Genomic DNA, 12,944 nt, shown 5'->3' with positions numbered 1-12,944 from the left:
TCATCTGTTAAATTAGCTGTGTATGATGAGTTGGACTGTGTGTATGTCAGAGTATTCAAAGATTGTCTGTGTAAAGAAACAAACCTTTTTATTTTAGCCAGTAAAATGATAGATGATAGATACAGATGAAATTTTGTGACTAGAGAACTTTTGTAACTTCTCTAGCCCTAGAGAAGAAATGAAAATTAAGAGAACCTTTCAAAAACTTTCTTCCAGAGTATGCACGTTTTGGTGGTGCTTTAAGCTGGGAATAGACTTCACATCATTAACGCTGAATTTTAAAATATGATTATTGTTTGCTCCATTAATTTTAACCAATGCTGAGATAAAAATGATTAATTGGGAGACTTAACATAATTAGTGCAGTGTGGCATCTGACTACTTATACTCAAGTCTGTTAATGTGGGGAGCATAACTCTTGTTATGAAATGTTCTGCCTTGTGTCAGAATCTAAAATATTAGAACCATTTTACAGTTTAAATTGATACTGCAAATCTTAATGCTGTGAAAACATTCACGGTCTACTACTAATGAAGATGTACAATAGAGGAAATCTGAAATTATGTCAAAATTTCAGATTTTTTTTTTTAAATGTTCTTTTGATTTATGTTGCTGGGAAAAATGATTTTTTTTATGTCATCCTGATGTATGGCACTGGGAAAACGAAGAGGAAATTTATTGCTGAGAACTGTTATGTTCAATCTTGCTGAAAGATCTTTTTGCTTGTATGTTTAGTAGCCTGTCACGGTTAAAAGAAGTATGAGTAGTGTCAGTGTGCAGAAGGGATATTTTAGTTTTCAGAAGCCTCTGGGGACTGCAAGCATAATATACTTTTAAAGTACAAGGGATCAAAAGAAATGGCATTTTAAGCTAAATTTGCTTATAAAGTCATAACCAATACCTGAAAAGGCACTAGTGTGGAAAGGGTGACTTGACTTACATTAGGTTGAGAGTCAGTTCCTGAAATACTCCTTTTTGTCTGCCAATACTGCTTCTGTGGTCAAGTGTCTGATCTTACCATCTAATACAGCAGCTGATTTGCAGCATATTTTATTAAGACATTAATTGTAAAGTCTAGGACTAGTACTGGGAAAGGTCGTGGATTTCAAGGGGAGTGTGGGAGTAATACTCATGGGCTGTAGATGGAATAGATGACATGTTACGGCAGGATCGGTTCTAGCCACAGTAGGAGTTCCAGTAAATTTAATCTTTGGTGGAAGACTGTAAAATCATTTCCATGTAGTAGAAAACCTCCTGTGTTTTTCCATGAAGACTGTATCTTTGTCATTTCTTTGCTGCTGGGTTATAACGTGTTTCAGAAACAAGGCTTTCTCTATCTCCTTGAACAGCGAGAATGCAAATCTGCTCTGATCACCACTTGAACAGCTGTTTGTAGGGCTGACATTGCTTAAGTCAGCATAGTGTTTACATCTCCTTAAAGGCGAAATGTATAGGTGATTGACCACTTCGTAATGGTCATAATGCTGCCCTTTCATAGCAGTGAGGAAAGAGAAAATTTGTAATAAACTATTGAAAATGCCAGATGCCAACTACACCCTTGGGAAGAAGGAGAACAAAGGATGACTTAAGCTCAGACATAAGACATTAGCTAGTTGTTGCTCAGGTCAGACCAGTCTTTACATACTGGCAAGCCCCAAATTATCCCCAGCCCAAGTCTTTACATTTAAGTCTATTAAGGGCTGCCATAAATGTTTTGGTTTGTGTTTACAGAGTCCTGGGCAGGAGGGCGGGTTGTCTGGTGGCGTTCTTTTTTTTTTTTTTTTTTTTTTTTCCCCCCCTCTGTCAAGAAAGGAGCATTGTTCAAAATTGGGCTTACTCTTTTCAGTGTAGTTTGTCGCAAATTAGCAATTATGGTTTCTTCTGGCTTTGCAGCTGATTATGTTAACCTTCAAATTAATTATCTTCTGGCTCATGACTGCACACACAACACTTTGTAAAATGGAATTACAGTAGAACCCTGCCAGTTCTTGTCGCTCCACTTTGTAACCCTTGTAGTAACATTCATAAGGCTTAATAGTGAGGTGATGACATGAACATTCAAACTGCAGCTTCCAGCTGGGTTAGTTGTAGGCGTAGCTGATGGAGATGATTTAATTTTAAGGTGTACTTATTTTTGTGAAACACACATAAAAAGTAATTGTAAATTAAGACTAAGTAAATGGCCAAGTTGTGCTTTATTAGATTATGTTCTTTTCCTGTTTTACTGCTGGTGTATACTGAGTTTTGTTCTTTCAGTGCTCTATTAACTAATATGTGTTAGCAAGGCTGTGTTATTAAAAACAAAGTCATAGACATATTGCAATAGCTGATTACTATTAGTTGAGTTCCTGTAAGTCCTTTAGTGAATTGCTGCTTAAAAGTGAGATGGTAAGAGTAGTTGATTTAAATTCTTTGCAATATATATTAGACTCCTAAATTCTAATTTCATGTTTTGACACAGGCTTCCTCTATGGAATATTGCTTAGCAGGGCTGCCTTGGTTTCCCTGCTCTTGCTTGGTGTCCTTTGGGGATTGTTTTAAAATTGCTTTGAGATAGCTTTTAGTAGCAGTTAACTCTACTAATTTCCAAAGTGACCATTTTCCATTGGTGACTGTGCAGCTTCTCACAGGGGATGCTGCAGGACTGCAAGTATTCTGCTGTAGTGAAACTTGATTTTTCATTAAGATGAGACCTCAGCCATGTTTCTTCAGGCAAGTTAAATCCTTCCTTTCATATCTTCCACCCATTACTCCTCATGAAGTAAAACTACAACAGGTTCTACTCTGAAGAAAGGCTGACTATTAAGGTGGGGGGGGGAAGGTTAGTTCTGTTTTGCTGTTGGAATGGTGTTTTTTGGTGTAGAGCATAGCAGAATATATTGATTTTACAAATCATTTTACTCCACCTTTAGCTTTTTCATTTTCTTTTTTTTTCCTCTTGAATAGAGAAAAGTTTCAGTTAAGCCAAAATCTTCCCTTTTCTCTGTGTAAGTCTTTCCTGGAAAACACTTATAAATGTAGACATACAAAACTTGAAAACCAATTAAATATATAAGAAAAAATATCAGAGTAATATAGCTCTTAACTTATTGCTGCCTGAGGTTGCGTGTGGTAGAAGAGTGCCAGCAATGTTAAAAAGCAAGTTGTTTTTAGGCGATGAAGGTATCTGTTGAGAGTTACCCTGGAATGAGTGCTTGTGTTCATTGTGTGAGAGTTCTTTTTGTCTTCCCACAAATAAGCTCTCAGGTAAGGAAATGGAAAGTAGTTGGTTTTACAAAACCAGTTCAGTAGTTCTATCATGAGAAAAATGGAAGATGATTTTTGTGTAGCAAGATTACTGCTGTGTGTATATGAATGTCAGCAGTAAGAAAATGCTGCTTTTGAGGGAAGTGTGCCTCGTGGTGGCTATCACAGTAGCTCACTCTACACTCCTACTGAATCCATAGACTAAGCTATTGACACCTGGGTTTGGGTAGGATCCATGAGTAGTAATCAGTGGTAAACACAAAGGAGCTGCTGCTCATTTCCAGGCTCAGTGCTCTGCCAGGCGATATGGGGAGGAAGATTAAAACAATTGAAGGAACTTTTTTTTTTTTTTTCTTTTTTCAGCCCCTGGGGAAAAAAAGAACAGTCCAATGCACTTGATCAGATCGCCTGTTCCTGGCATTTTAACACTTTTCAGAGAACAAGGAAACCACAGAGTGGTTCAGGTTGGAAGGGACCTCTGGAGGTCATTTGGTCCAACCCCTGCTCAAGTGGGGCCACCTACAGCCAGTTGCCCTGGACCATGTCCAGACAACTCTTGAGTATCTCCAAGGATGGAGACTCTGCAGCCTCCCTGGGTAACCTGTGCCAGTGCTTGGTCACCCTCAGAGGGACAAAGTGTTTCCTGATGTTCAGAGGGAACCTCCTGTGTTTCAATTTGTGCCTGTTGCCTCTGGTCCTGTGACTGGGCAGCACTGAAAAGAGCCTGGCTCCATCTTCTTTGCATCGTCCCTTTAGGTACTTGTGCCCATCGATAAGATCCCTCTCCAGGCTGAACAGTCCCACTGACCATCTTTTTTTTGGCTTCACAAGGAGCTGGAAGCCCACACAAGTCTTCCAAGCCAGTTCTGGCAGCATGTGTGCTCTGACTCGCTTAGGTTAAGGAATGGAAATGGCTGGCTCCTGGCTGTAAGCATCACACAGCAGCTGACATTTTGCTTGAGAGAGCACGTGTAAGGACTAAAATCTGTGCAGGAGAATGGCTTGATGTGTGTGTCCTTAAATATTTGGCATGGAGATCTGTTTTTCAGGTTTTGAGGATGCTGACTGTATACCAGCTTTCAAAAAGCAGATGAATTCCAACAATATTAAATCTTGAATTTTTAATAAAACATTCTTGTCGACTTCTGATATCCTACATATTTCAGGGCTCCATGATATCCTGAACAGTAAGGGAGTTTTAAATAGAAAATTTGTAAAATCTCCATCCTGTAAGTAGGGAATGCCAAACAGTTACAGAATTCTAAACAATATTTTTAGAATTACTTACTTTCATAGTTTCTTAAGTAATAAGTCAGAAATAGGGTACTTCAAGCCCCATTTCTAGTAAGTCATTCAAATAAGATGCTTTTCGTACAGCACTTGGTAAATACCAGTAAAAATTCTTACCCAAGAGCGTAACAGTGATGTGTTACAGGAGCCGCGTCCTCTGAGGCTGTTTGTTCAACTCCTCTTGTTTATTATTAGCTGGAATGCAGGGCTGTAGGCCGTGGTGGAGAACACTAGCATGGTGCCTGCATGACACTTCTTATTAACAAATGGTATCTTTGTTTGAATATCCGCAGCTCGTGTAACTGTAGAAGGGCCACGTCCTGAAAAAGAAGGGGCACGTGCCAAGTGGCTCGGTTATGTGGAGCAAACGCTGCAAGTGGAGGAGGAGAACTCTCCCCCGTTCATTTTTGACAAACTGATTTAGAATATGGTCTAGAAATAAACAGATTTACTTCATGAAGACTAAAACAGAGCTTTACAAGGACCGGGCAGAAAATCGCAATCTAAAGACTGGTAAAACGGCATTTTATTTTATGTACTGGTCTGTAATTGTTTATATCATGCACTGTTTTACTCCTTTCATTTTGGATTAGTGATAACTCTGAGTTTTAAATAATTAATAGTGTTAAGGTAGATAATTATGTTTAACGGTGGAAGAAATGTAGCTTGGTTAACGTCTGAAAATACTGTTTTTCCTGAGGAAGTATTGCTACATAGAAGGGATTGCTTTTCTAACAGTGACTATTTTGCTTTTATGTTAAAAGGTCTCTCTGCATGAAGAGAAAAATAAAATAAAATAAATGATCTTTTCTGGTCAGAGCAGGTTTAATATCTATGTGCAGGTATTTACAAAGGTTTTTCCTTTTGAACATTGGCTACTCACAACAAAATTCTATTAAGTGTACATCATGACTTTTATTTTATTGTTTGTGGGAATGGACTGGAAGGAAAATAAACAGTCTGGGCATTAAAGAGACTTTCTGATATGACCAGAGATTTACAAAATGTTTTGTTTATTGCTCTGATATGTGCTTTGAACGTGTAGATGCGTAGCAGCTGGTGGTAGTGCCTGCAGACAGGAATTTGTGCCAGTGCAGCTCTTTGTGCAGTGGAATGTGTAATGTGCAAACAAGCAAGAATTTGAGTGAAGTAATGGAAAACAAATTAGCATGTTCCAAGTCTTTGGGGGTTTTTGGAGTGCTCTGCAGTTGAGGAGGCAGTGATGGTGGGTCAAAGAACAAAAAAAGGGAGAAATCTCCTTTTCAGGATTTGGGATAAGATTACACAGGATGCTGTTAGTATACTGACCGCATCGGAAAGAGCCATTACTTCAATTTATGGCACATCTGTAAGAAGCAACTTGTTATCCTGCTGATAACGCATAAGCCCTGTAATGTACCTCGTACCTAGACACTCCTTCCATACGTGTGAAGAACATGCTGAGGCTCTCGGTGACACTCATTTTGTGCTGCCCGATGAGGAAGCTGGCGCTCGGCTGTTGTTACTTTTTCCACGTGAGGTGTTGTATCTAACTAGGCATTTTTAGGCTGGTTTCAGGGAGAAGTCTGACTAGTGGGTTTGAGTCACCCCAAAGATCATTCTCATAAGTTGTATGACTGCTTTTGCGTGGGCTAGAGATGCATCCTCAGTGGACTGGAGGCCCCATCCCTGGGATGGAGGCCCCATCCCTGGGAACATTCAAGGCCAGGTTGGACGGGGCTCTGAGCAACCTGATCTAGTTAGTAGTGTCCCTGCTCACTGCAGGGGGGTTGGACTAGATGACCACTAGTGGTCCCTTCCAACCCTAAACATTCTATGATTCTATGATTCTATGACTGCAGATGAAAATCACTTTTTAAAATGCTGTGCCTTACTGTTTTACAGTCCTGTAGCTGAACAGGATTAGAAGCCGTGCAGGATTAGGCAGCGTGCAGACTACAAGTATTTGGTAAACCTTGAAGAGCAGAAGCTTTTCTTCTTGTGGGAAAGACCAGCATTTTACTGTCTCCTGGGAGTTCCTCGCTCAGCAGCAGCTCAGTTCCATCAGTCTGTGTGATGAAAACCAGGTGTAACTCTGGGCTGTTCGTGTAGCAGTCACCGCTGGCCAGGAGCAGCTGAGCTGCTGCCAGGCTGTCGCAGGCTGTTCGTGCTGCTCCTTGGCCCCTGGAAACACGGGGGATTGTACTGCCTGTTCCCACCCATTGATCCTGAAAAACTGAGTTACTGCTGGGGCTGCAGGAAAGATCCTCAATGTTTAGCCTGGCAATTTAAATCAATACAAAAATACATTATTACCAACTTCTTCCTTTTTCCTGCCTTCCCCCCTCGTCCCCTTTAAAAAATGTATTTTAGGTGGGTGGTAGGGGGACCTTGGATCAAAGGTTCTCTGGTGTCTGTAGATGCCTACATCTACAGCTGCTGTTTCTCCCTGTGCAACAGAAGGGAGAAGATGGCCCTAAGGCAAAATTATTTCTTTTTGGGTTGGATCTGATCTGTCAAACTATAACTCTGTATCAGTACCTGGTTTCTTGCAAAAATTTCTGTCCTTGAGAAAATTTTACTAATAGTCAGAATTTCATTTTTGCATCTATTTGTAGGGCACATCCTTATTTTCTCTTCAATAGTGTTTATTTTTACTTGGATCTGTTGTTTTGTGGTTAAATACATCACTTACAGCAGTTGGTCCATTCCAGTTAGTCTTGCATTCATTATAGGCCAGAACATTATGCATTTTTTCTTTGCATTATATCTATTAATATTATTAGTTCCTTCTTGCTTAAAGTTACTGCACTTGCCTTTCTTCCTTAGGATTGGAAGAATCGTGAATTCTGGAAAAGTAAACTGTTCTTCCCCAATATTCCTTGCAAGCTGCAAGGTATTTAGAATTGCAGCTGTTTAGTAGGAACTGGGAGTTTCTAGCTAGTTTTTAAGTTTGTGTAAGAAGCCTATTTGTTGCCAGTTTTGGGAATTTATTTTAATTTAGCGTGATGTTTTTCAGTTTTTTATATCAATTGACTGAACTCGAAATTCTAAAAAAGCTCCAGCTTTAAAAATGTGGGGTTTTATTTTAAATGTGATTATGATGCACACAGACTACCTAATAGTGGATAGCAGGATAAACCCCAGAATTCATCTGTAAATTTGTTGCTACTAAATAGTGCTGGCATCTCTAGATCACTTATTTCCTCTCTCAGAAGAGTAAGTACTAGAGACTAATTAGGATTGTGTACTTGTGTTCGACTAGTGTAATCTTTTGCCTGTGCCACTTATATTACTTACATACCACCACCCCTCTCAGTTCCTGAAGAAATTGTGTCTTCTTCAGTTCTTCGATAATTGGTGAGATAAGGAGAGACTCTTATCAGAGTGACGGAGGAAGAAGGCCATGCTGGGCGATGCTTTCCTCTCACTTTGTAGGGCTGATAGCGGTCCACAGGTGTCTGACTCTTCAGCAGTCTAAAATCACTGAGTTGCAAAATGAGACCAGTTCTAGCCCCATCCTTAAATATCCTTTTGAAAGTTTAAATCCAGCAGTTTACCGGTCATCTCAGCAGCACTGACAAGTAAAATCTGATTTCCGAGTGTAGCAGAAAAGCATTAATCTGGCTGTTAGGTCAGCCCTTTTTCATGTCATCGTAGATTGGAATTTTTGATTTTCTGGCTGTAACGATGCTTCAGTTCCTGTGCATGCTGATTTTCAAAACTTATGCATTTGTAATGTTTGTAAATACAAAAAATGGGTCAGTGTAACAGAGTGATGAGGGGAAAATACTGTCTAATGAGGAGTGTTATGTGTGTCAGGCCAACTGTTCAGAAAATTTAGTTCCTGACCTTTCTTTTTATGATTTACCTTTTTCAAAAGCTAGATGTGTGGCGTTGCTGCTTGGCAGGGTTTTAAGCACACTCATTGTACCTTGTAAGCCTGACCAGTTTTTTGGAGGACTTAAATGTGCTGTTTAGCACGCTATCATTGGCAGATCTTATCACCGTTGATCATACTTTTTTTCCCCCCTAGATTGTTGGTAATGTATTTCCTCAGTTTTTAGTCAAAATCAGTCTTCTGTACCAGTTAATTGACTATATGTTAGTGTCAGCCTCATCTGAGATTGCATTGTTTCCTGGATAATGTGGTGTTGATCATCTGTAACGCTAACTTCTAATTAGAAAGTTTAATCATACTTGTTTCCCATCTTTAGCTGCTTTCAGTGAGATAAGACTTACTGAATTAAATTGATAAGACTTCAGAGTACCAGTCATTTGTCTTTAATTTCGTAGTGATGTAGTAATGTATTTTTGCGCCTAGGAAGATATTTCAAGAAGGATTTTTCTTGTTCCCATATTTAGCTTTATCTGGAATCATTGTGTAATTTCTAACTTGGAGATATTTAAATAATTCCTCTTATAAGAAAAAATCATATTTTATGCTTATCTCCCAAAATATAACCCCTTGTTCCTGTCACAAGCTGTTTTCTGAGTTTTCAGTATGGGTGGATTAACATAACATTAAACTATCTCAGTGCAGCTAGAAGGTTAAGATGATTCTGGCAGAAAGGGAAGAGGATTACTTTAAAGGCAATGAATATGATAATTTCCACACTAAATGTAATTGAATTGTCAGGAGGCACAGAACATGCTAGACTTTGATTCATATGTTACTTATGCAGAGGAAGGCAGGTGAGCCATGGCCACGTTTTCAGCAAAAATCAGGACTTGGTTTCTGGTGCAAATACAGTTTTGTGTTCTTTTAAATATAGGTTTAAACTTTGTTTCAACTTCTGACACTTATTCCATCTATGTTGTTGAAGAGCTCTGCGTGCCCTTTTGAGTATTTTTTTTAAATACAAGTAGTAATCTACCTTTTAATTCTGTTCATAAAAAATGTATCAACTACTTACTACTTGAATGTATTGACTACTATGTATTACAATATTGACTACTTATTATTCAGCCATGCTCTTTCTCAAATCAAATCCAATCTCTCGTTTACTGGGAAAACAGTGATAGGAATTTTTCTCTGTTTCTTGAAGCCCAGCAGCAGTCATACTTTGAACAAGTAAGCTTTTCCCCCAGATCTGTCCTTCGGAGCAGTGAAGATTAGGATCGCTCAGTACTTGAATTCTCTGGAGGAATGTCAGCTTTCTGAGCAAGCATGAAGTTTACTTTTTAAAAACCTGTAATTGGCCTTCTGTAAAGACTTACTGTAAGCACAGATCTCTGTGTCTTACAAAACAAAATGTGATTTAATTTTGCTTATGGTTCTTTTAGCTTCTCGCTTTGAAAGCAGTGCTAAGCTTAACGTACTACTTTATGCCCGTGTAGATTTGGTAGCTTTAGTGGACTTTGCCAGTTTAGTAGGCATAGTATGCCAACTAGTAAAGGATAACAACTGGATTGTTACGGTTGTTGGGGAATATATAGTGCTTGCATGCACTCAGGGGCACATAGAGTTCAGTCTGTGCCCTTGGGTGGTGGCAGTGCTGGGGAGGGGTTCTGGAAGGGCGCTGCAGTTGGCGTGTAAGAGTTGTGTCTTGGTCAGCGATCACACCGGGAGCTGGGGTGAGAGAGTCCCGCAATCGCTATAGAACTGTGTCAGAGAAAAACAAACTTGAAACCAAACTGCTTTGTGTCTTGCAGTCCTCTTTAAGCTCAGGAATAAAGGTGGATCCCTCACCTGAAGGAGCAGGAGGAACAGCGCACTGCCTGGACAACACCAAAGGCTGAGCAATGTGAAATGGCTCTACTTGTTTCTCACCTTGCAGGGAGGAAATTATTTATCAGTGTTTTGGCACAGAGATGCATAGCTTCCAAATATAGCAGATGTAATTCTTAATTATTATTTTTTTCCTCCCTCAAATACTTATGTGACTACATGTGCGCTGGTTCTGGTGTACACTGGAAAAAATGACAAAGCTCAATGTCCTCGCTATTAAATGGGAGTAATATGATTGGCAAGTGATGGTGACAAGCAGAAGGGAGCCAGAATGAGGATAACAAAGTGTAACTTCTGGACATCATAAGTAAAAGCTTTAAAGAAGCAGTCAGACTTTCTGTCGGGGGAAGTTTGGGACAAGCATTGCCGTTGCCTGAATGCTGGTGCTTGTGTCCCTGATGGGGCATATTCAGGTTCTCTCTGCGTTCCGCTGAAAAAACTTGAAGCAAAAACATGCAGAGACCATGCTAAATCTTTAACAGATGGCTTAGAAGGCCACCTTGGAACAACTTCTTGTCTAAATATCTGAGAAATATGTAAGTAAATTTTATTAAAGAAATGCTAGGTTTGAACAAATAAATGTGTTTATAATGTCATATGATAGAAAACTGTAATATCTGATCTGTTTTTCTATTTCATGCCCCAGATGGTTGATGTGTACAATTCTTGAGGTTCGTTATGTTGCCATGAACTAAACAGTGAAGAAAAAACACATGCCTGGAGTTATTTTTGTAACAGTGTACTTGAAAACGATTTCAAACCTTTTAAAGTTTTCCTTTATCTAGAGTTCATTGCTTTTTAATAATCAAAACAAAATCCACTCTTCAATCTTTAACAAACTAACCATTGATTAAAACTGATTTGCCTCATGGGTTTGAAATCATAATCCCATTTGGGGTATTGAAGTGCATTATGTTGTTGAATATTCAAAGCAGCATCTTCCTTACTTTTCCTTTTGTGGTGCCCACTTTAAATTCCTGTCCATGTTCTAGAGATGATTTCTGTTAAGGGAACAATGCCAAGGAACCTAATTTGGTTACACGCACAGTCTGCTTCACCTTCTCTTGATCAGAACAGATTTATCTAAACATGAACTCCACCGCTGTAGTAAACTCTGCTGTATCTGCAGCGTACTGATGTCCAGTGCTTACCCACGCATCCGCTTTTTCTTGCTTGTCAACCTTCCTGTTGTCATATCCTTATGCTTATTCCAACGCTGGGTGGCCGAAGTTGCAGTTCTGATACTATAATGACGTCCTTCCCAGTTTTCTGGGAAGTAAGTCTTAGGCAATTTCTCAGATGAAGTCATGCAGTATTTCTTCAGCATTCATCAGTATTCTAATCCCTCTCTACAGATCCTGTAAATAGTTCACGCTTCTGTTTTAAACCAGTAGTGTATGTTTTGGCTTTCTTCGACTGTGTGAATGTTTGCAGAATTGGCAACTAGCAGCTTTTACTGCTTGTTCAGTCTTTCAGCTACTGGGTTGCGAGTTGTTTGTGTTTTTGTTTTTGTTTTGTTTTGTTTTTTTTTTTAACTTTAATACCTGCTCTGGTGGAAAATCAGGAACATTGTAAACTCAGCAGTTAGGACACCATCCAATAATTGTATTTTATTCTGAACAGCATTCAAGAGGTGCACCAAGGTTGTATTTCGCTTTGATACACTTATTTTGGCATTTCTCCATCCAAGTAGTCTCTCTGAAGTTGAAGTTTATTTTCCAAGTATTTAGCTGCAGTTCTTTGTTCACAAGGGAGAGAATCTGAACAGCATTATTTTAATTCTCCACAGGTGCAGATGCTGAGCAGGATGCTGCTATTAAACTTGCCCAAGAACGAGCAGAGATAGTTGCCAAGTATGACAGAGTAAGTGAACTTGATAATACTTTAAAGACATTTTATAATTAATCTTAGTAACATGTCTTGTTTAAAAAATGAATCATGGTTTCCGCTAGCTTTTGTTTAAAATGGTCCATGTAGTACCAATCTGATGGTTTCATGATACACTGGCCTCTGGGTGAGTGAAATTCCCCATCCGTAAGGGACGTTCTGGTTAATGACTCAATCAGCTCATTTTTCAGGTGCATGGCAGGTGCAGGGCTATTTTAAGGTAGTGTAATATATTAGAAGTAATGAAACTGGGATGTTTGAGGATGCTTGGTATATCTATGGGATCAGAAGGACTCTTATTTTACTTTTTATTTAGTTAGGTTTTGGTTACAGTAATGGAAACATTTAAATCATTACAGAAAACTTAAATGATGAGTGAACTGCATTGTTTGTCAGCTTGTACTGTGCTCATGACCCTGTACTCAGCACTGGTGAGGCTGCACCTCAAATACTGTGTTCAGTTTTGGGCCCCTCACTCCAAGAAAGACTTTGACGTGCTGGAGCATGTCCAGAGAAGGGCAGCTCTGCTGGTGAGGGGTCTGGAGCCCAAGGCTGGTGGGGAGTGGCCGACGGAACTGGGGTTGTTCAGCCTGGAAAAGAGGAGGCTGAGGGGAGACCTTATCGCCCTCTACAACTGCCTGACAGGAGGGGGTAGCGAGGTGGGGGTCAGTCTCTTCTCCCTGGTAATAGGCGATGGGACGAGGGGAAATGGCCTCAAGTTGTGCCAGGGGAGGTTTAGTTTGTACATCAGGAAAAATTTCTTCCCCAAAAGGGTTGTCAGGCACTGGAAGGGGCTGCCCAGGGAAGTGGT

The 12,944-nt window shown here is 39.7% G+C and overlaps 1 protein-coding gene across 4 annotated transcripts in view; it reads left to right on the top strand.

Moving 5' to 3' along the window:
- USP6NL (USP6 N-terminal like) overlaps positions 1-12,944 on the top strand; it is a 130,116-nt gene that overhangs the window by 41,875 nt on the left and 75,297 nt on the right. For 3 of the 4 annotated variants that reach the window (XR_004841288.1, XM_035889159.1, XM_035889157.1), the window contains exons 1-2: positions 4,745-5,049; positions 12,036-12,109. Coding sequence is in view for 3 of the 4 variants with exons in the window: in XM_035889159.1 (XP_035745052.1) it covers positions 4,992-5,049; positions 12,036-12,109 (132 nt within the window). In the remaining variant the exon portion in view is untranslated. Of the gene's footprint in view, positions 1-4,744; positions 5,050-12,035; positions 12,110-12,944 lie in introns of those variants that run through there. The other variant, XM_035889158.1, reaches the window with a different exon arrangement.

Source organism: Egretta garzetta, unplaced genomic scaffold (genome assembly GCF_000687185.1).
Source record: "Egretta garzetta isolate BGI_Z169 unplaced genomic scaffold, ASM68718v1 scaffold291, whole genome shotgun sequence".
Classification (NCBI taxonomy): domain Eukaryota; kingdom Metazoa; phylum Chordata; class Aves; order Pelecaniformes; family Ardeidae; genus Egretta; species Egretta garzetta.
This window is presented reverse-complemented; position numbering and strand designations above follow the sequence as displayed.